The sequence below is a fragment of the Hyperolius riggenbachi genome, chromosome 8 (assembly GCF_040937935.1).
Source record: "Hyperolius riggenbachi isolate aHypRig1 chromosome 8, aHypRig1.pri, whole genome shotgun sequence".
In the NCBI taxonomy this organism is placed as follows: Eukaryota; Metazoa; Chordata; class Amphibia; order Anura; family Hyperoliidae; genus Hyperolius; species Hyperolius riggenbachi.
In genome coordinates, this window is record NC_090653.1 from 82,918,574 (window position 1) to 82,942,336 (window position 23,763).

At 46.3% G+C, this 23,763-nt stretch overlaps 1 protein-coding gene across 2 annotated transcripts in view; it reads right to left on the reverse strand.

Annotated features, from left to right (window-relative positions):
* Positions 1-12,901, reverse strand: part of MAP3K10 (mitogen-activated protein kinase kinase kinase 10) — a 108,254-nt gene extending 95,353 nt beyond the window's left edge. Inside the window, exons 1-2 of one of the 2 annotated variants that reach the window (XM_068250819.1) lie at positions 12,777-12,901; positions 6,012-7,112 (exon numbers count right to left, since the gene is read on the reverse strand). In XM_068250819.1, coding sequence (XP_068106920.1) covers positions 6,012-6,777 — 766 coding nt within the window. In that variant the 5' untranslated portion in view covers positions 6,778-7,112; positions 12,777-12,901. Of the gene's footprint in view, positions 1-6,011; positions 7,113-8,804; positions 9,096-12,776 lie in introns of those variants that run through there. The other variant, XM_068250818.1, reaches the window with a different exon arrangement.
* Positions 12,902-23,763: the final 10,862 nt, after the last annotated feature.

The window sequence follows — 23,763 nt, forward strand, 5'->3', positions numbered from 1 at the left end:
GGCGACGGGTATAGCAGCGGATCGGCGGGTAGCGGCGGCGATCGGAGGTTACACGCAGCTAGCAAAGTGCTAGCTGCGTGTAACAAAAAAAATTATGTAAATCGGCCCAGCGGGGCCTGAGCGGTGCCTCCCGGCGGCATAGCCCGAGCTCAGCTCGGGCTTACCGCCAGGGACCTTAAGTACTTTGCAGTACTGTTCTGAGTCTTAAAGGCATGCCAATGAGAGGTGCTCGGAGTTTCTTTAAGAAGATGGTTGTTGCTACCTACATTGTGTCTCCACAGGCAGGAGATATTGGGCTTGTTTCACTAAACTTAGCGCAGAGTAACAGCGCAAGTTATCTGCTGTTACACGCGCTAGTGAATCAGAGGCCCTTAACTTAGTGTCCCTGCAGGCTACACTTGCCATTGGCAGCATAGCGTGCGTAATCAGGGAGCGGGCACTCAGCGCACACTAAGCTGCTAAATTGCAGCATAGTGAACGCTAACAACATAACGTGGCTCCACTCCTCACGCCCTGACTCTCTATGCTGAGGTCTAATCACATTAAAGGACCTGATCCCCTCACTCTGATTGGTCCAATAGTATTAGAGGCAGAGCATCAGAATAGAGAGTCAGGCAATGACATGGTTTATAAGGGAATAAAGATGGCAGCCTCTGTATTCCTGTCACTCCAGCTTCCCTTTAAAAACTATTATATCACCATGGATAGGCTGATCCGCGGATAAGCCCAACCCCCACACACACAATTTTGGCCTACCTCTCTTCCCTTCAGCTTGCATCTTCGCTCGTCCTCGGCAGCTTCTGAAATGGCCACTAGAGCCCCAGGTTCACTGTGACGTGACCGCGGTGAACCCGAAGCTCTAGCGGCCAGTTCACAAGCTGCTGGGGACATGCAAGCTGGAGAGAGCAGAGGTAGCTATGCACAGTGAGCGTTAGAAGCACGCCAAAATGCATAGCTGCTTGCAAAGGTACAAAAATCATCCGACTCCAAATCAGTTTATGATTCCACCAACTCCTCAACTTCTCTAATTTGCATATTACAATCTTGTTGATTGAAAGTATGTAACATAAAAGGCATCTCATCAATTCCAAAGCTTAGGAATGTTAAAGCTATATTAAGATGGCTTCTGATTTTGGGAACAAAGCAAAGCTCCTGGTCAGGAAACAGACACTCTACCCAGTCAGCTATTCCAGCCTGTCATTGCCAACATGAATGTCCCGGCATGTGGTCTGTATAATAAGATTCACCAAAACCCCATATCAGCCCGGTTCCAGCGTGTAGCCCTACCACCTTGCAGAAAAAGGCCTCTACTGCCGTTTTCTGCAAGGGGGCAGATCTATGTACCGGAACCTGGCTGATACAGCCTTCTAGTAAATCTTATTAGACAATGTGATGGTGCACTCCAACTTTTAAGCGTTAGAGTACCTTTGTGTTTTTATTTACACCAGAAACGCACTTTAAACTTAGGATATAGATGTAGAGTAGCTGTTAAATAGAAATCAAAATTAGTCCTTGGTAAGGGTACTTGTAGTGGGTGAACAGAGGAACAAAGAACATCAATCGGACCCTAGGCAATGTAACTGTGGGTACATGTTAGGGCTGGAACACACTAGAGCGATTTTGTGAGCGTTCAGGGAGCGATTCAAAACGCTAGCGATTTTTCTAAATGCTCTGCTAATGTTAATGGATGGGCCAAATTCCACTGGAGCAATTGCGATTACCAAAATCGCAAACGCAGGACATACAGCATTTTTAGTGTTTAGCGTTAGCGGTTAGCATTTCTGCAAAGTAAAAGTATATAAACGCTGGCATAAGCGATCGTCAAAACCTACACAGAGCGCTTTTGCTAGCGTTTTGAAATAACTGCACACTATGAAAAAATACAAATGAATTGAAAGGACCAATCAGAATTAAAAACGCTAATCGATACATAATCGCTGGTAAAACGCTTACACTTTCTAAAATAGCTACCCAAATCACCAGAAAACGCTCATGAAATCGCTCACAAAATGCTCATACAAAATGCTAGCGATTGCGATTAGCGATATTGATTTGTAGTGGGTTCCAGGCCTAAGAGTGACTCTGCAGGGGGAACGAGAGGATCCTTCCACTATTACACATTCTTCGTGCACAATCTGAACCAGGTTTATGGGTGATAGACAACTCCTCTGTGTTCAATGTGCACAGCATTCTCAGTGGATTCCCTGCAGCTCTGCAGGGAGTGCATATGTAGAGTACAGTACTACTGTGTAACTTAATTTGTAGTCACCAACCCAAAATTTAATAACATCACATTAATTGATTTCATGAGCAAAGGGAGTTTGAAAATCATGTAGAAATGGTACAGGAGCTGACAACAGTTACATGAGTTTAATTTACACTCAAATGCACTTGTTTTAAAGAGACTCTGTAACAATTTTTTCAGCCTTAGTTCTTCTATCCTATGAGTTCCTATGCCTGTTCTAATGTGCTGGGGCTTACTGCAGCTCTTCCTAATTACACTGTCTCTGTAATAAATCAATGTATCTTTCCTCTGTCCTGTTTGTCGGGCTAAGGCTTTGATTGTGTGGAATGTGCAGGGCTGCTTGTGATTGGTAGAAGCGATACACACCCTCTGCAGGCCCCCTGCATACTCACACACTATGCTTAGCTGAGCCTATTAGAAGCTGGTTAGTTTGTTTGTAAACATTGCCTAAAACTGTTAATTACAAGCCAGGATTGCAGCAGAGAGTGGCAGAAACAGCACAGAGGGGCACAGGAGAAAATAAGGAATAGAATGGTATGCTTTTTAGTGTAAGAATATTAGAGTACAGATTCTCTTTAAGCAAACTGCAGCTCATATAAAATTATTACTCTTGTAATGTACTTTAGTACATATTAAAATGATATATGAATGACAATTTGCATGATAGCTGAATGTCACAACAGTGACTAGGGAAAGTGAGATGCAATGAGATGCAAAGAGTTAATGCAGTATCATGCAAATTTTGTAAATTAAACTCATGTAACTGTTGTCAGCTCCTGTACCATTTCTTCATGATTTTCAAACTCCCTTTGCTCATGAAATCAATTAATGTGATGTTATTAAATTTTGTAAAAAAAAAATGCATGTAACTTAGACACTAATTTATGATATAATGAATTGGTTGTGTAGTCCGGATAATTACTAAAACATTAGTAGCAAGGAAAATATTCTCATATTTTTATTTTGTTACATAGAGTTTTTATTTTTTTATAACATTGCATCATTCTCTAATATTTGCAGTTTACACACTACTCCGCATATTAAATGATTTTACAGAGCAGGCCAGTGAACTATTGACCTGTCCTCTGGAGAGAAAAAGAAAATACAGTGACTGACAGTTGAGATAACAAGCTTCAGAAGACAGAGCTCTCTGCGACTTTGAAAGTCATTCATGGACCTCAACCTCCCTGGCGGTAAGCCCGTGCTGAGCACGGGCTATGCCGCGCAGGAGGATTTCTCAGGCCCTGCTGGGCCGATTCGCACAATTTTTTTTTTGCAACACGCAGCTAGCACTTTGCTAGCTGCGTGTGCATTCTGATCGCCGCCGATTAGCCACGCCGCACCGCCCCCCCCAGACCCCGTGGGCAGCCTGGCCAATCAGCGCTGAGGGGTGGATCGGGACTCCCTTTGACGTCACAACGTCAAAGGGAGTCCCGGAACAACAGGGGAAGCCCTTCAGGGATCCCGTTCTTTGAACGGGAATTCCTGATCGGAGATCGCCGGAGGCGGGATGCCGCTGTACAGCGGCTATAATGTAGGCTCGCTACATGATTAAAAAAAAAAACAAAAAAAACTGCTGTGCTGCCCTCTGGCGGTTTCTAATAGACTGCCAGGAGGGTTAATGGCTCTTTTTCATAGATAACAACTGGAGTTTCTTAACTCTTCCTGTACTGGAAACAATGTTAGACTTATGTCTCTGCTCCTAATGTTTTATTTCTTAGCTGTACTAGACATACAAATCATATCCATTTTTTTTTGGCTTCATTACTTTAAAAATGGACGAATCATATCCTTTAAAAGGGGAATTTGATTGGTTAATTTTCAAGCAGCATAAAGGTGCATACAGAATCTGCATAAACCTGCATCAACACGGAATTAGTTGCATTTTATTGACCATCCCTACTAGTCGCAACTAATCATTGGGCTTTATTCTTACAGTCTGAAATTCCTGTGTACACATCAAATATACAGTCACAATCAGATTTCTATAGCTGATTTTAAAAACATGGTGACTGCTTTGTTGCAGCAGAACAAGTAACTTGTTTTTTGATTGGTTTGTAGACTTAGCACTGCCATTACTGCGTATACAAGTTATTTCTGATGAGGTTTACTTGAGATATAGAAAATGTTACCGTATATGTTTCCTATTACAGTTTAAAATTTATTGCAGTCAGAGCATTTTTTTATGACTCCAGCTACCCAAAAATTTCTCAGATCCCTCAACTCCATCTCCACATCCCTGTCTGCACGCTCCAGCTTGGGTGTCCCTGGCAGCATCTGAACAGGCCCCTAGAGTTACAGTTTCACGCGGTCATGTGACAGTGAACCTGAAGCTCTAGTGGCCATTTCAGAAGCTGTCGAGGAGAAGCGAAGGGAGGATAGGTACCTATGCATTCATCAACACAATTTTGCACATATTTATCAGCCGCAGATAAGCTGACCTTCCCCCCCCCCACACACACACACACTTTACACCCAAAATGTGTGTGTAAAAAAGTTGGCTTATGATGATCGAGGTGATCAGTGATCATAGTATATTAGAATAGGATTAAATTGGTCATAGCTCTGATTAAATATAAGACCCTTATCTCCTGATCATGTTGCAAACCCCAAAACCACACGTGGTGCCATTCCTGGTTGTTCAACATATTTAGCTTCTACCGTTATGCTCTGATACAGCCCACACTAGGACCACAATGTCTTACCACCCACTAGCAGAATATTGTTAATTAATACAGTACAGGTTTGCTGGTTGATTTTTGATTTCCCAACCGGAGAACAATGCAAAACTATGTTTTTATGAACAAGTATGAAAAAGTTACATTTCCCACTAGTTACAGAGGCCAGAATAACTAACCCTCCTAGATATACCCCCTGAAAAAAGGAAATTTGGGTGCTTGGATATAGTGAATAGTAGAATCTCTGTAACATTTACCAATATATGAATATTTTAGAGTGTTAATTTTTATTAATAAAATATTACATCTACAGCTACAAATACTACAGCTAAACCTATCCCTACTCTCACACAGAACTCCCCCCCCCCCCCCCCCCCCACTGCCTAACTCTAAAAACCTCCTGACACCTAACCTTAAAACTCCCAGTGCAAACCCATTTCCAGACGCCTAGCCTTAACCACCTCTCCCCCCAGCTCAAACCCCCTTCCAGACACCTTAACCACCACCACCACTTTCTTGACATCTAACCTTAACCCCCTTCCTGACCCCTAATCTTCATCCCCCCCCATAACAGATAATACTGGTGTTACTGCATAAACTATAATATAAACAATAATATTAACAATAGATTGTACCAGGCATCCAAATTTCTGCTTGGGTGCCTGGTTTCCGCTAATTAACATTAGTGCCAATGGCGGGCCCACACTGTCCATTTACCACAGGTGCCCAGGTTTCCTGTTCCCCCTCCCCAATATCTGCTCCATAACAGTGTGACCACCAAGACGTCACCCACCCATAACAAGTGTGGCCGTAATACCTGCACTGAGGAGGGTCCATGCAACAGAGCAAGGGTGGGTAAGTAGTTAAGACCTCCATATCCTAGCCTCTCTCTGCAGCTGTACTGGCTGCTCCAGAGCTGTTACACATCTGTATAAACCTGTTTGAGCAGTGGGCTATCTATAAATCAAATAGCAATATTTCAACTAAGCATGCTTCTGTGAGTCTACAAAGGCAGCTGGAGAGAGGCATTATTCCCACTACCCAAAATAACATCTATGACATCAAAGTTTCGCTCGGTAAGTACTTACTGTTGCTGGATTTCAGGTCTCTGTGAATGATGGGAACGATGGCTTCATCGTGGAGGTATTTCATGCCTCGCGCAATCTGCACTGCCCAGTTGACCAACACATGGGCCGGGACCTTTTTTCCAGCCAAGGCTCGGTGTAGTGGTCCACCTCGGGCATACTCCATGACCAGGCAGAGGTGAGGGGGTGTCAGGCACACACCTTTCAATGCTATGATGTTGGGGTGTCGTAGCATGCAAAAAAGCTTGGCTTCCTGTCTAACATTTTCAGCTGTGACGTTGATATCTTCATCGGGGTCATGGCGTACAGCTTTGACAGCCACTTCCTCTTCTCTCCATATTCCCTTGTAGACTTTCCCAAATCCACCTACCCCAATGATCTCCTCCAACTCAAGCTCCTCAAACCTGATCTGCAGTGGATGAGGGAAATCTTTTGGGGCATTTTTCAAAGTAGTATATTTAAGGTTACTGACCACATAGTTGCTGGGAAATATACCTACTTTGTCTCTGACCTTTCCAGTCCACCATCCTTCATCACCAGAGACAGTAGCATCCTTGGAGAGAATCTCCACCAAGTCCCCTCTTCGTAACGTCAGTTCTTCCTCTGCTGTGGCTTCGTAGTCAAAGACGGCTGTCCATAAAGGGTTGGACAAATCGTAGCTCTGCACATCATGCCACATCCCGTTTTCTTTTAGGTCTTTAGAGTTTTGCCACAGGATGGACTCGGGTTTTGGAAGACCATCCATACCTGCTAACTCAAAGTACAACATCAATAACTTCACTCCATGTTAATTCCAAGTTTGGGCCTGTACAGGGACAGTGTTCCAACTATAAAGAAATTTAAAGACGTCCAAAGCCAGCTCTCCATGACGTGGTAACTGAATAAACCAAAATAGGTATCCATCAGACATCTTTGCATACATCACACAGAAGCATTCCAGTAAATAAATAGATCAGCTTTGTACATGGGTGAGACCAGGTCACTTATTGGTCTGAATTGTTCAGGTGCTTCAGGGTGGAGAAAGTACTTAAAATAGAGGCAGCTTAAAGTATCCGTACTTCATAAATCCTGGCACGGCAAGCCTTGATGAGCTTCAAACAGAAACTGTTAGGGATTAAGAAAATTGAATGGTAAATCCTCATTACAACTATCAAAGACATGCTAAAATGGACTGAAAAACTCTCTCTCTCTACTCGTGTATGTCCACATTCATGACAGAGGGCCCACGTTTACCTTACAAGCTTGCTGGCATGCAGTCTCTAAGTCAGGTGTGACATTCACCTTGCGAAAGAGTTAACTCCGAGTCTGTGTTTATTTGATCTATAGAAATACGATGCTGCTGTGTGACACTGAAGGTCTACCTGTCACACGGCTTTGAGACGGGGATTAAGGTTACAGTTGCAAGACGCTGAACATGCAGAGATCTTCTACAGGCCCAGAAGGCTACACTGAACTGTAAGGCCCACCGACCAGTGGGTGAACTTTACAGTCAAGACAGGATGGGCCAAGGATGACTTCTACATCTAAAACCGGGCAATCGCCTAACTGATATCCCTTTCAGGAAAAGATCAGGTAGTGCTTGCTGCAGGTAAAAAGAGGAAGATCTCCTCACGGAATAATATTGTCCAGTCATGATCAGAAAAAGCTGGGACTATCGCCGTGGTGATACAAGGCCCGATTGGATGGTCTGATCTGAGAAAACAGCGATGAACCGTCTACAGAGGGATGGCAACTCTGTTGGGTGCATATCTATGGAAGTCCCACGTAGACATGAAAAGAACTACCTTATCTGGGGAAGGGGGGACAGTAGCAGTTGGTGGTAGATTACCAAAATGTCTGACCACTATTTCTCCTATATCCATTAGCTTGTGTGCAGCCAGGTATCCTAGGGGTAGGAACACCATACAGCAGAGGCATAACTACAATTCATGCCCCCCCCCCCAAATTTTTTTCACACCCCTTCACGGCATTGGAGCCCATCTCACAAGGGTCAGAAAACAAGTGTGGCCATCATGATCTTCACACCCATTACAAAAGTAGCCACAAAAACACCTGACTTGAAGTACAGACCCCTGTATCGGAGGAAGGGAAGGTCTGCAGTTGCGCCCCCCCCCCCCCCACACACACACACACACACACACACACACACACACCTCTGGGCCCCCCGTGATCGCAGGTGCTGCTCCCCTCTAGTTACACCCCTGCCATACAGGTTGTCTCATGCAGATACCTATGGCACCTGCTTGTCTCGGGGACACAATGATCAGTTAGTAGGCTACATAACTCCCTATATGCCTGTGATGATTGTCCAGCTCAGTAATCGGTACAGTAATCATGCAGATTTCAGTTCAGCCATGTAAAGGTACATTAGTGCAGAGAGTGGATGTTATTAGCAGCACAGGATCACACAGCTCCCATTCATTTGACACAGAGAGGTGTGTCGAGGCACTTATCAGGACGTGGTCACACAGTGCTGCTTTCTGTATCCTATTCAGAGAGATCTGTCAGAATTTGAGTAGCACAGGAACACACAGGCCCTGTTTATTCAATACAAAGAGAGGTGACAGGATAGGATGATCAGAACAGGATCAGACAGGACAGGTGTATATATGGCACACAGATCCCACTGGATATCATCAGGAAAGGACTAAACAATGCTTCTATACCGGTGGTGTTCCCTTTCTAACACTGAGATCTGAGTGGAGTAGTGCTAGCTAGACACGGCTAGTGATGTGCTGCATTGCTCTGGCAGCTCTGCTATAAATACAGAAATGTATAAATGTGGAGAATGCTCACCTGCGAGGTCCATTCTGAGCACCCTGCACCCATCTAGAGAGGGATGTAGCATGTAGAGAGCTGGAAGAGCCACAGCAGCCGGTATGTATCCTGTGCACATCCCATCAGCACCAGCCTCCCCTCTCCAGCATCACTGTCTGTCTCCCCTCCAGGACAAGGTGTGGATGGGATAACTGCCCTCCATCACCTGCAGGAATTCAGCCCCTTTCTCTAGGCTAATGGTTTCCATGCACCTTACACAGGCTGTCAGCTGTTCAGGCAGCTCAGATACACAGCCACCCTCCTCCTCTCCCTGCCTCTGCACTGCTGCTTTGTGGGAGTTGTAGTTTTCTCCATGGTGCAAAGAGACAATTGCACATTGTGACCAGCAGGTTGTGCCATGCAGGCTCCATGGGGACAGGAAGGATTCAATAAAAAAGGCACTGTCACTCAACTGATACTAAGACGAGAACAATATACAGTACTTACCATATACACGTACATACTCTTTGTTTGCAGTCCACAATATATTTAATGTAACGTGCATTTTTGTAAAAAGACATTGTAAAACAGGGTTATTTTTTTTAACATAACTTAACATAAGAATAAGCCTACATTTGTTTATATTCAAACTGTGTATATCACTATAAAGGTATAAATGGCTTGTGTTAACTCAAACCCGATGGCTGCATTCGCAGTGGGATGTTGTGTTGAAAATCCAGCAAAAACAAGATTGCAATGCAATGGACAGGTAAAGTCGCATTGCGTGTTAAAGGAACATTCCAGGAAAAAAAAGTAAGCAGTTAAAATCTGACAGAACTGACAGTGACAGGTTTTGGACTAGTCCATCTCCTCATGGGGGAATTCTCGAAGTTTTCTTTGTTTTCAAAAGTATTTCTTGACTGAGGGGTTGTTCACACCTAGGGCGGTTTGTGCATTTTTTCAGAGCCGGCAATTTAAAAAAAAAAAAAAAAATCGCCCTAAAACCGCTTGTGCAATGAATTCCTATGGGATCGTTCATATCACCACGATTTGTCGACTTTCCGCTCAGCAAAGCGCTGCATGTACCATTTTTAAGGCGATTTTGCTACAATGGAAGGTATAAAAAAAAAAACGCAAAACTCTCACAAAATCACTTTGTGCCGTGATTGCATTCGCGCTCTTAAGATTAAATACATTGTATTTATTCTTTTCTGGGTCAAATAGTTCACTTCCTGACTTGCATCAGGAAGTAAAAAAACAAGTTGCTCTGCAAAAGCGCTTTGAAAAACGCTGCACACAAAATCATGGCGTGCAGGTAAGCACCGGGAGGGGGAAAAAAAAAATCACTCACAAAAATCGCAAAACGCTGGCGTTTGTGATTTCAATTTTAGATGTGAACAAAGCCTGACAGTTGCTAAGCCTAACTGCCTGAGGCCTTGTTCACATTATAGGCGTTTTTGGTAAAATTTTAAGCGCAATCGATTTTCAACATCGCCCTGAAAGCGATTGTGCAATGATTCTTTATGAGAGAGTTCATATCAGAGCGGTTCGTTTGCGATCCGCTTAGAAAAGCGGTGCTTGGGCCATTTTTGAGGCGATTTGCCTCAATGGAAGGTATAGGAAAAACGCAAAACGCTCACAAAATCGCTTTGGCAAGCGATTGCGTGAACGTTTTTTTTTTTTAAATACATTGTATTTATTTTTTCCCGGATCAAAAGACGGAAACGCTCTGCAAAAGCGCTTTCAAAAACGCCCACAAAAACAAGTGAACACGCAGAAAATCACCAGAAAACGCTTTGAAAAAAACGCTTCGAAAAATAAAGCCCAGACATGCGAACCGAATGCAATGTGAACAAGTGTGCAACTAAGTCTAAGGCCTGGTGCACACCAAAAACCGCTAGCAGATCCGCAAAATGCTAGCAGATTTTGAAACGCTTTTTCTTATTTTTCTGTAGCGTTTCAGCTAGAGTTTTGCGGTTTTGTGAAGCGTTTTTGGTGTAGTAGCTTTCATATATTGTTACAGTAAAGCTGTTACTGAACAGCTTCTGTAAAAAAAAACGCCGGCAAAACCGCTCTGAACAGGCGTTTTTCAGAGCGGTTTGCGTTTTTCCTATACTTGACATTGAGGCAGAAACGCATCCGCAATCCAAAAAATGCCTCACCTTGGGAGGATTTGTTTCTGCAAAACGCCTCCCGTTCTGGTGTGAACCACCCCATTGAGATACATTGACCAAGCGGATCCGCAGCCGCAAGCGGCTGCAGAAACGCTGAAAAAGCCGCTCGGTGTGCACCAGCCCTAACTAAGTGTAACAGTGTGCAGTAGGAAGGCTGGCTGGGAGGTTATTATTTTGGCAGTTAAATTGCTGTTCAGGAAATATTTTTTAAAGCAAAGAAAACCCTGAGAATCCTCCATGAGAAGATGGACCAGTCCAAAACCTGTCAGTTTGTCAGATTTTAACTTACTTTTTTTTGCTAGAGTAGACCTTTAAGCACGCGGTGTGACACATACAGTGAAGCATGCAGTACATACAAAGAATGCTTCACTGCACCTGTTAATGTACTGTATGCATTGTTTTATGGAAACGGATTTAATTGTCCCACATTGCTATATTGTATCACGTTAATGGATATTCCCTTGTTCTCTCAATGGGGTTGATGCACAAAAGTGCAGAAAGCACACGGAAATATTACTATTACGACAGGCAGCGTACAGGGCAAATTACACTATTAGCCCGACCTGCGGTACTTGAGTAGCAGCAGCGTTGCTACAGTAATACGCTTTTCTAACAAGTGTAACACTTGTTACCGTAGCAACGCTCACGCTACCAAGTACATAGGGTCGCACTTATAGCGTAACTCGTGGTACGCACTGCCAGTAGTAGTGGTAATATTGCCACAGAGCCCCCATGCCCAAAGCCTGTGCACTCCCGCTGCAGTACCGCCATGCCCAAAGCCTGTGCGCTCCCTCCGCAGAGCCCCCCATGCCCAAAGCCCGTGCGCTCCTGCCGCAGAGCCCCCCCCATCCCCAAAACCTGTGCGCCCCCGCCGTGGAGCCCCCCCATGCCCAAAGCCTGTGCGCACCTGCCGCAGAGCCCCCGTGCCCAAAGCTTGTGCACACACACCACAACCACCGCAGTGCCCCTGCCACTCAAAGCCTGTGCACACACACCACAACCACCGCAGTGCCCCTGCCACTCAAAGCCTATGCACACACACCACAACCACTGCAGTGACCCTGCCACTCAAAGCCTGTGCACACACACCACAACCACCGCAGTGCCGCTGCCACTCAAAGCCTGTACACACACACCACAACTAACGCAGTGCCCCTGCCACACACACACCACAACCACTGCAGTGCCCCTGCCACTCAAAGCCTGTGCACACACACACACACCACAACCACTGTAGAGCCCCTGCCACTCAAGCCTGTGCGCACACACACCACAACCACCGCAGTGCCGCTGCCACTCAAAGCCTGTACACACACACCACAACTAACGCAGTGCCCCTGCCACTCAAAGCCTGCGCACACACACCACAACCACCGCAGTGCTGCTGCCACTCAAAGCCTGTGCACACACACCATAACCACCGCAGTGCCCCTGCCACTTAAAGCCTGTGCACACACACCACAACCACCGCAGTGCTGCTGCCACTCAAAGCCTGTGCACACACACCACAACCCCCGCAGACCACTGACTAATTTGCCGAACACAACACACCACACGAGCGCAGTAGGCAGAGGTTGTGGTGCGCGCATGCAGGTATGTCCGCGCAGTCTTAAATCCTTCAACTATAGGTTACTATTTCCGGTATGTAGCAAAGGAGAGGAGCAGAACTAGAGAACTACAGTAATCTGTATATCCATAAAGAAAATTAAAATTCCCAAAAGGGAAGACACATTGTGCATTTTGGGGAGATCTAAAAGGCAGGAAGGATAAAGTATACAGTCTGAAAACCTTGCACAATCCCTAGAGAGTCAGGTAAGGGTTAACCTGCTCGCCTCACCTGAACAGTCATGCAAATAACTATCAGAGTCCTATCAGACTGGTGGATTGTTTCTGAGGGATCTTGTGATGTAACTAATCCTGCTGCACCCTAGTGAACAATAAAATCAACCCCACAGTAGCCATGCAGCCCCCTGTCTCCTCACATTATCAGACTGTTGGAATGAGTGACCCTGGTTGTGCACAACATAAACCTGGTCCCATCTGACAACCTTTGCTCGTAATCTGAGCCCTCCTCTCGCAGAACAGAGGCTTCTGGGAGCTGTAGTCTTGGCTCTGATTGCGCTGTGCAGTGGGTGGTGAATGATGGGCAGGCCTGGGAACGAAGCAGCTCCAGCCTGTGAATTCATGGCAGGTGAATGCACACAATGGAGAAAGGCTGGTGTGATGCTCTACTGCCTGCGAGCTGAACAGGTGTCTCTGCGTGCAGCCTGCGGGAAGAGCTCCCCCTAGTGATCAATAAGAGAACTGCACCTAGTTAGATCAGCAATATGGTTACAGAATATATAGCCGAAACATCTTCCGTAGCGTTGCTAGTACAAAACAAATAGTGGGAAGCATAGACACATGAGTAGTACAATCAGGACATCCAACAATACAAATGCATACGTAGTTGATGAGTGGTTGTTTGAGACATCACCAATACTGGTACAAAGAGGCTGACATAGGTCTATGTAGCAGCACAGGGGCATCCATCTGAAAATGGCGCCTGTGAATAATAGCGCACAGTGTTGCCGCTAATCCGTTTGCCGCTTATCGCGACCTATAATCTGCTGCCTCTGAAGAAGCAGGGTTACCCTGTGAAACAGCTGTAAGGCTAGGATTTATTGCAATTTCGTTGTGAAGGTGTTGGGAGCATAATAATAAAAGGTGACAAGCAAGCTCAGCTGGTGCCCGGAATCTGTTCTCTTTGATGTATGTTGGAGTTTAAGCCTTCCACCCGGCGGCACAGCTGTTCGCACCTATTGCCTCCAAACTGCCAGTCTAACATCTGGTGCCGTTTTCTACCTCCCTTGATATTATTCGTATTGTTATTTAGCATTAAAGCCTTATCGTTATTTAGCATTAACACACAGAACCCTCTCTGTACCTATCCCTAACCCCTAACCCCCCCCCCCCCCTGGTGGTGCCTAACCCTAACCACCCCCCTGGTGGTGCCTAACCCTAGCACCCCCCTGGTATTCCAGGTACCCTGGTGGTGTATATTGTACTGTAACTATACCTAACCCTACTCTCACACAGAACCCTCCCTGTACCTATCCCTAACCCTAAGACCCCCCTGGTGGTGCCTAACCCTAACCACCCCCCTGGTGGTGCCTAACCCTAACCACCCCCCTGGTGGTGCCTAACCCTAAGACCCCCCCCCCCCCCCTGGTGGTTCCTAACCCTATCCACCCCCCTGGTGGTGTATATTGTACTGTAACTATACCTAACCCTACTCTCACACAGAACCCTCCCTGTGCATCCATCTGAAAATGGCGCCTGTGAATAATAGCGCACAGTGTTGCCGCTAATCAGTTTGCCGCTTATCGCTATTTAACTTTAAAGGTAGGGGTTCAGGGAACTCTTGAAAAAAATAAAAATCCCTATCCACTTACCTGGGGCTTCCTCCAGCCCGTGGCAGGCAGGAGGTGCCCTCGCCGCCGCTCCAGAGGCTTCCGGTCGTCTTCGGTGGCCGACCCGACCTGGCCAGGCTGGCTGCCAGGTCGGGCTCTTCTGCGCTCCATGGCCGGGCTCTTCTGCGTCCCACGCGGGCGCGCTGACGTCATCGGACGTCCTCCGGGCTGGAGGAAGCCCCAGGTAAGTGGATAGGGATTTTTATTTTTTTCAAGAGTTCCCTGAACCTTCCCTTTAAAGCCTTATTGTTATTTAGCATTAAAGCCTTATCGTTATTTAGCATTAACACACAGAACCCTCTCTGTACCTATCCCTAACCCCTAAATCCCTAAAGGGTTAGGTGGTGCCTAACCCTAACCACCCCCCTGGTGGTGCCTAACCCTAAGAGCCCCCCCCCCCCCCCCCCCCCGGTGGTTCCTAACCCTAAGACCCCCTGGTGGTGAATATTGTACTGTAACTATACCTAACCCTACTCTCACACAGAACCCTCCCTGTACCTATCCCTAACCCCTAGAGCCCTGGTGGTGCCTAAGCCTAAGACCACCCTTGGTGGTGCCTAACCCTAAGACCCCCCCCCCCAGTGGTGCCTAACCCTAAGACCCCCCTGGTGGTGCCTAACCCTAAGACCCCCTTGGTGGTGCCTAACCCTAGGACCCCCCCTGGTAGTGCCTAATCCTAACCTTGACAGTGTTACATTAAATCCATTCACCGTTTTGCAGTTTAATAACGTCTGCAGTTTGGCTTATGTAGGGCGCTATTGATAAATAACGTTACTGTGGGCAATAACGTCTGTTGTTTGAGAAATGAACGGCACTATTGATAAATAACGTTAGTGTGTGCCACTATTGATAAATAACGTTAGTGTGTGCCGTTTTTCTTCTTTTTTCTCTGTGCGCCATTATTATGCAGTACTAACGATAAATAGCGATAAGCGTATCTTTTTAATGCGGCGCCTTTTTTATGCATAGGCGCTGTGCGCCATTATTCACTGATCCCGCACAGGGGCCCAGTGTCAACTAGGGCTTGTCCAGGTGTATATGTAATAAAAGGGCGCCTGGAAATTTGGAAACCTAGGAAAGCTAAGCTGATAATAGAATATTGATATTTTATATAGCTAAACCTAACCCTTCTCTTACACAGAACCCTCCCCCAACCCTAAACGTTAGGACCATATTAAAGGGGTTCTTTCGCAAAAAAAAGTAGGCAGTTAAAAAATGTGACAGATGACAGGTTTTGGGCCAGTCCATCTTTTTAATGGTGGCCATACATGGTACAATTTTTTCATACAGTTTTACCATTTCTATGTAGTATAAGGGTAAATTAAGTGGATATACTGAAAGGATAATTTAGGCAGTTCCCTTATATTACATAGGAATGGTAAGATTGTATGAAAAAATTGTACCATGTATGGCCACCATAAGGGGGATTCTCAGGGCTTTCTTCGTTTTCAACAGCATTTCCTGAATAACAATTGCAAAATCTAACTGACATAATAGTGTGCAAGTGATTAGGGAGGCCAGCTGGTATCTTGCTATTTTGGCAGTTAAACTGCTGTTCAGGAAATGCTGTTGAAAACAAAGAAAGCCCTGAGAATCCACCTTAAAAAGATGGACTGGCCCAAAACCTGTCATCTGTCACATTTTTTAACTGCCTACTTTTTTAGCGAAATAACCCCTTTAAAGTGACTCTGGCAGGTCACATGAGATATGAGATGCCACTGTAACCAAGGAACGGAACACTGGACATGTGAGGCGGTGAGAGCCGGTTAGTGGCGTGGCGCCACATGTATGCTATATCACGTCTTTGCATAGGGCGGGAGGGTGAGGAGGAGGTGGACATTACAGCCTACAGTTCCTTATGGAAAACTTACCTCATCACTTTCTGAGGTAAACAAGAGGGACACCTTAAGACACACTCCTGTCACACCTCCAGGCATGCCAGGTCTTTTATATCATCACTAGTAAAAAAAAAAAAAAGCCCGCCCATTAAAAAATGGGCGCTAGTCTAAGGGTGCGCTACCCCCCCCCCCCCCCCCCCCCGCAACACGAGCACAGATGCGTTCCGCTCGCCCATCCCCCACCGCTGTCTGCAGTATATGCACACAGGAAGATGTTGCTTGTTTGGCAGTTGGAAAAAGCTGTTATTTCCCACAATGCAATGAGGTTCTAGACAGCAAACTGTCAAGTCTGGAAGCACGGACACACACACACACACACAGGGCCAGGACACAGAGCCACAGGGGTTTTATTATATAGGACTAGAGACTTAAAGAGGAACTCCAGTGAACATTTTAGTGTTGGCAGGTGATGTAGCTGCTGCATGGTTTTTGGCAGTTGGAAACAGCTGTAAACAGCTATTTCCCACAATGCAGCAAGGTTCACAGACAGGAAACTGCCAAAAAAAAAGGTACGTACTTTTCTTGTGGGAGGGGTTTTTTGTGGGAGGGGTTTCACCACAATATCAGTCATACAGCGACCCCTGATTGTCTGTTTGTGAAAAGGAATAGATTTCTCATGTAAAAGGGGGTATCAGCTACTGATTGGGATAAAGTTAAATTTGTGGTCGGAGTTTCTCTTTAAGCCCATTTAAAAACAGTCTCAAAGTCTGTCGCCGCGCACATGTGCACATGAGCACGCATGCGAGCACGCAACCGCCACGCACACCTGACTGACAGGGAGATTTTATACCCAAAGAGCGAATGTCCCTCCAGGGATGGTAAGGAGCTCTGGGAAAGTCCAGGCTTGGTTCCTGATCTATTCCTGATCTGTATCCGTGGGATTGCTCCTGCCCATAGGCGTAACAATCACCCGAGCAACCCCTGCCATCGCAGAGAGGCCCAAAGGCTTTGGGGGGCCCTCCTCCTCCCTCTTCCCAACTACAAGTGCTGCAAGTTAAAAAAGATTCCCTTACACTCACAAAAACTGTCCCCGCCACCTCCTCCCACCATGCAGAGTAGCGAGTAGCGGGTGTAAATTTTTTCCTGCTTCCAGAGCAAGACGGGGATCAAGGGGGCCCCATGCAATCATTTTTGTAGGGGGGACCTATGAAGTCTAGTTACGCCCCGCTTGCCCCTTTACTCACTGATAGATACCTGCTGCCAACCTCTGCTTGTCCCTTTACTCACTGATGGATATCTACTTCCAACCTCCGCTTGTCTGAATACCTTCTGTTACTGCCAGCTTCTTCTGGCCCATCCATACTTGACCTCTGTTTGTCCATCAACTTTCTGCTGAATACCTACTCTTGACCTCAGCTTGTCGACTACTCTCCCTATACTCATTGCCAACGTGGTTGTGCTGAGACTCAACTGTCTAACCATGTACGAGCATGTATTAGAACTGCAATCTGGTGTCATCTCTGCAGCATGCATAACATCCTCACCATCAGAGTTTCTGGAGAAGACCAGGGTGGCACTTGCACTCTGTTCTTTAATGCACACAGCACTAATCAAACAAGCTAGCACTTGCTCCAATCTCTGGTGGGTTTCCCCTCTGCTGATGGTCCTAATGCTGGATACACACCATGCGTTTCCGCGTTCGATGCGGCCGTTGATACGCATCTATTCGATTATTTCCAACATGTCCGATTCAAGCTTCGATGGATTGTTAGGTCGATTTGCCATACTTTACATGGCATTCGACCTAAAAATGATCGAAATTCGTTCGGAAATGTTCGGAAATAATCGAATCGACGCGTATCGACGGCCGCATCGAACGCGGAAACGCATGGTGTGTATCCAGCATAACTTTTGTCTTTGTGACAGTAAAAATCCTTTTTTTTTGAAGTTCAGGTTTGAAAATAAACGCTGAGAGGTAATTTAAACCATATGCAGTGGCCTGTGTTTGGCAGCATTTTACAATGCGGAAAAGCTACATGAGCCAAACAAAATAAATTACATTGCAACTCATCGGTAGCTGGCAGTGTAGCCTCTGCTGTTTGCCCTCTTCCATTTCTGATGATATTAGTGAGCTGGAAATTAGACTAAGGTACACTTTGTATTGCAAGGTTACATTTAAGAAAGGATACCATATGAAGACAAACCTAAAATTCATTGACATGAATTTTCAGGAATATTTTACACATCTCTCTAATGGAAATCAGTCATACAAAAGGAAGATTCAGTGGGAGGCACCAACAAGGTTAGCTCAATGCATGGCTATAGAGTGAGGACTGTGATTGTTTGTAAAACAAAAATGACAGTCACTTGGCTGGCACTGCTGCAAAATTGTGGACGTTTTATTGATCCAAGTTGTCTGGCGATGCATGCAAACAAATCAACAGGATATCAAATAATAAGCATACTGTAGTCCGGGGAGAAGGTACAGAGGGTGCGGGCCGGGCACAAGAGAGTCTGACGGCCGATTCGTCTGGGGCTGTGTTTCAGAGGAAGCACCGCTTGGCGCAAAACGGCTGCCGGACAACTTGCATCAATAAACTGTCCAAAATGTTGCATCGGTAAGAGGTGACTGGCGTTGTTTTTATATACTTTTTGCAATCTTTCATGGTTTCATCCTAAAGCACACTGCAACGAACTACTGTAGATGCTTGGCTAATATTCTGGCTCACTACTTAGTGCCGACTACATACCTCTCTCTATGAAACCTGGACTGAGATTGTATGTTGTTTAGAGGATACCTGACCTGAGGCAAAACTATTTAAAGAAAACCTGAACTGAAAAATAAAAGTCAAAATAAGCATACACAAGTCATACTTACCTTCCATGTAGTCTACTCCTCAGTGTCTTTCTCCTGTCCTGCGTCCTGTTTGTTCACTGTGATAAAGGAAATTTTCCGTCCTCCATTTTGAAAATGGCCATTACCCATAACAGCTTTCTGGTCAGCACACAGTTAAACTGTAAACATTGCCCACTTGAGCCATAGGGAAACATGGACATTACCTGGTACATCAGTTTTCCTCTCAGCTATAACTGACAGCAACTGATATTTTACTGACAGCAACTGATATATTTCAGATCTGACAAAATGTTGTCAGAACTGGAAGGGATTATTGTCAGAAGAAAATGGTGAGCTTCTGAGAGGAACTGATGGCAAGGTAACTATGTAATGTTCATTTGAAGTTACCTCGTGTGTTTATTTTAAATATTTTTACTCAGTACAGGTTCTCTTTAAGGTGGATTTGCTATTAACCATTAAAGTCGGCAGGTTTTTAAATGTATTTTTTTTTCCTTTGAAACTTTAACCACTTGCCGACCGCACACTCATAACGTGCGTCGGCAAAGTGGCAGCTGCAGGACCAGCGACGCAGTACTGCGTCGCCAGCTGCAGCCTAATTAATCAGGAAGCAGCCGCTCGTACGAGCGGCTGCTTCCTGTCAAATCACGGCGGGGGGCTCCGTGAATAGCCTGCGGGCCGCCGATGGCGGCTCGCAGGCTAGATGTAAACACAAGCGGAAATAATCCGCTTTGTTTACATTTGTACGGCGCTGCTGCGCAGCAGCGCCGTAAGGCAGATCGGCGATCCCCGGCCAATCAGCGGCCGGGGATCGCCGCCATGTGACAGACCACATCCTGTCACTGGCTGCACAGGACGGATAGCGTCCTGTGCAGCCCGGAACACCAGGGGGAGGCAGCAGGTAGGAGAGGGAGGGTGAATTTCGCCGCGGAGGGGGGCTTTGAGGTGCCCCCCCCGCCACCCACAGCAGGCAGGAGAGATCAGACCCCCCCAGCACATCATCCCCATAGGGGGGAAAAAAGGGGGGCAATCTGATCTCCCTGCCTGCACCCTGATCTGTGCTGGGGGCTGCACAGCCCACCCAGCACAGATCACTCAAAACAGCGCTGGTCCTTAAGGGGGGGTAAAGGGTGGGTCATCAAGTGGTTAAAATCGATTTTCTCAAAAACTATAAGGCCGATTTGAAAAAAATGTTTTTCCTCTTGTAGCCACTGGGGGCCCCTACAAGCTCTGGGGCCCTGGGGCAGCTGCCTCCTTTGCCTTAATGGTAGCGCCGGCCCTGCTACCTACCCACCCACCAGGCTGCCTACCTACCCACCCACCAGGCTACCTACCTAAAGGCTACCTATCCACCCAACCACCCATGGGAGCTACGCACCGGATGGAAGCTGGGACAGGAGGTCTGCTGCTGCAGGTGAGTAAATGTTTTTTTTTATTTATTTATATTACCAGGTGTATGTTCTGGGCAGGTCTGCCACATGATTGCATGTATTTTCTGGGCAAATCTGCTACATGATTGCACGTATTTTCTGTCAAATCTGCCGACATGATTGCACGTATTTTCTGGGCATATCTGCCTTCATGATTGCAGTATTTTCTGGGCATATCTGCCGACATGATTGCACGTATTTTCTGGGCATATCTGCCGACATGATTGCACGTATTTTCTGGGCATATCTGCCGACATGATTGCACGTATTTTCTGGGCATATCTGCCGACATGGTTGCACGGATTTTCTGGGCATATCTTCCGACATGATTGCACATATTTTCTGGGCAAATCTGCTCACAATTTGTGTATTTTCTTGAGAAAACCTGCACAATTATGTGAATTTTCTGGGGAAAGGGTCACCAAAACTTGGACCCACTGTCTTTGCGTTGCACTTTTCAAGGGAACCTGAGGTGAGAATAATATTGAGGCTGCCATATGTCTCTCCTTTTAAGCAATATCAGCCTGGCTGCCGTGCTGGTCCTCTGCCTCTTATTCTGTCAACCATAGACCCTGAACAAGCATGCAGCAGGTCAGGGGTTTCTTACAATATTGTCAGAACTGAGAAGATTAGCCGCATGCTTGTTGCTGGTGTAATTCAGTTTATTACTGCAGCCAAATAGAACAGCAGGGCCGCCAGGCAACTAGTATTGTTTAAAAGGAAATAAATATGGCAGCCTCCATATCACTCTCACCCCTGGTTCACTTTAAATTACAGTTAGCTCCGCCCTCATCCGGTCATTGCCACGCACATTTTTTTTGCCGCGCCGCAGGTTCTATCCACACCCATTTTTTGCCGCAGGTTATGGCCGCACCCATTGTTTGCCGCAACGCGCTTCGCGCGCCGCAGGTCGTAGGGGCCCGCAATTGCAATTTTGCACAGGGGCCCACTGCTGGCTGTGTCCGCCACTGCTTCCCATCACTAGGTTCAGTCCTGCTGCTCTGAATCGATTCTGAACAGTAGAGATAGGAAGTCCGGCTCTTTTCAATGAATCGATTCATTGAAAAGAGCCGGACTTCCCATCAATTCTGCTGTGTTTTCTTCCTGGAGCGGCTGCTGATTGGCTGGCGGGACCACGTGATGCGGATCACGTTGTTCCCGCAAGGTATGAGACAGAAAAGGCGCACCAACAGCCGCACAACACGGCTCACTCTGGCGTCCACCTCCAACACCACCATGCGTTGCGTTAGGGGCACGTTATGCGACCTTAACGTCCCCTAAAACGCAACGTCTTGGTGTGAAAGAGGCCTAAAGGGGTTCTGTAGTGGTATTTAAAAACAAAAAGCGCCGTCACTCAAGAATCCTCCTTTCCCTGCCAAGGGTCACCTTCCAATTATTTGTTCAACTAGACGAATGTTGCTGTGGCTGTGCAGCCGTGGCCGAGCGTGTCCTCGCTCCCGCTCACGTCTCCGGGAGCTTACTGCACAGGAATACCGCTACAGAACCCCTTTAAAAATGTGACTTTTGTCTTAAAGAGGAACCATAGTGAAAATAACATCCTATATAATAATTGGCAAGTGTCTCTGCGTCCCATGTCCCTGTGTCAGTGCTTTTGCGCTACTGCGCATGTGACAGCCGTTGGGACAGGACGAGGATGGGCAAGGGGGGTGCGCGGGCGTGTGTGAGTATGTGCCCTGACATGCAGCGGTGACAGACCTAGAACCCATTTTTAAACGGGCTTAGGTCGACTAGTAATGAATAAAATTGCTTATTTTTTATACTATTCATTTATAAATTATTTAGTCAGTGTTTATCAATTATAAATTCTTTCTACTCTCTTATTTACACTCTGCAATGTATCACTGGTGGTGCCATCTTTAGTTCTGGCAAGTGATTTGTACGTAATGTTTGTTACTGAGAATTCTATGCACACAGGGACATAGTGCTTGCTTAGCAGATGGAAGCAGCCATTATGTCCCACAATGCAATGAGGTTAACAGACAGCAAACTGTCAGGACCTTGGTCATGACATCACACTGTGGGAGGGGTTTCACCACAATATTAGCCATACAGACCCCCCAATTATCTATTTGAGAAAAGTTAATGATTTCTGGTGGGAAGGGGGTATCAGCTACTGATTAGAATGAAAGTCTGTGGCCTCTGCACATGTGCGAGAGTGTGGATGCGCCACTTGCGGTCGCACAGTACTGCTACGGAGGGGACCCCAGGAGATCAGCTCAGAGAGGAACTTCTCAGATGTATTCTTTCAAGGGAACCTAAACTGAGAAGGATATGGATTTTTCCTTTTAAAATAATACCAGTTGCCTGGCTCTCCAGCTCATCCTGTGTCTCTAATACTTTTAGCCACAGCCCCTGAACAAGCATGCAGATCAGGTGCTCTGACTGAAGTCAGACTGGATTAGCTGCATGCTTGTTTCAGGTGTGTGATTCAGCCACTACTGCCAGGCAACTGGTATTGTCCAAAAGGAAACATCCATATCCCTCTCAGGCCATTTTGCTACTACTTGTGGTATGACTGGAAAGAGACTATACAATCTTGTCCAGTCTTATCATTCCATTGGGTCTTAAATTATAGTAGTGATAAAATTGTACAATCAATCAAAATTGTATGGTATATGGTAGGGATGCTCAAATTCGGATTCGGAAGATACCCGGATAGTTGCAATCCGGATATCTCCCAGTAATGCTGTGCGGGCTGGGCGGGGGGTCAAGCTTACCTCTCTGACGTCTTCTTTGCTCGTCCCTCGGCGCCTCCCATGATGCGGTCCACGCGGCGGTCACGTGACTACAAACACTTCCTCCTTCCGGGTTGAAGGAGGAAGTGTTTGTAGTCACGTGATGCGCGTGGACCGCATCGTGGGAGGCGCTGAGGGACAAGCGAAGAAGACGTCAGAGAGGTAAGCTTGACACCCCCCCCCCCCGCCCAGCCCGCACAGCATTACTGGGAGATATCCGGATTGCAACTATCCGGGTATCTTCCGAATCCGAATTTGAGCATCCCTGGTATATGGTCAGCTTTAACCAAGAAGGATTTGCAGAGGGGATGCTTAGAGACACACAATTGTCCCTTTCCAACTATAAATGGACTGGCTGCTGATCCTGTGAGGGCTATAGATAGCTTTAGACATTTTTGCATAGAAACAATAAGACTACTCAAAGTCTATTCTGTACACATAATAAGCAACAGGAGCAAATTTCACAGAGGCTTAACGTCTATCAGCGTATCTAG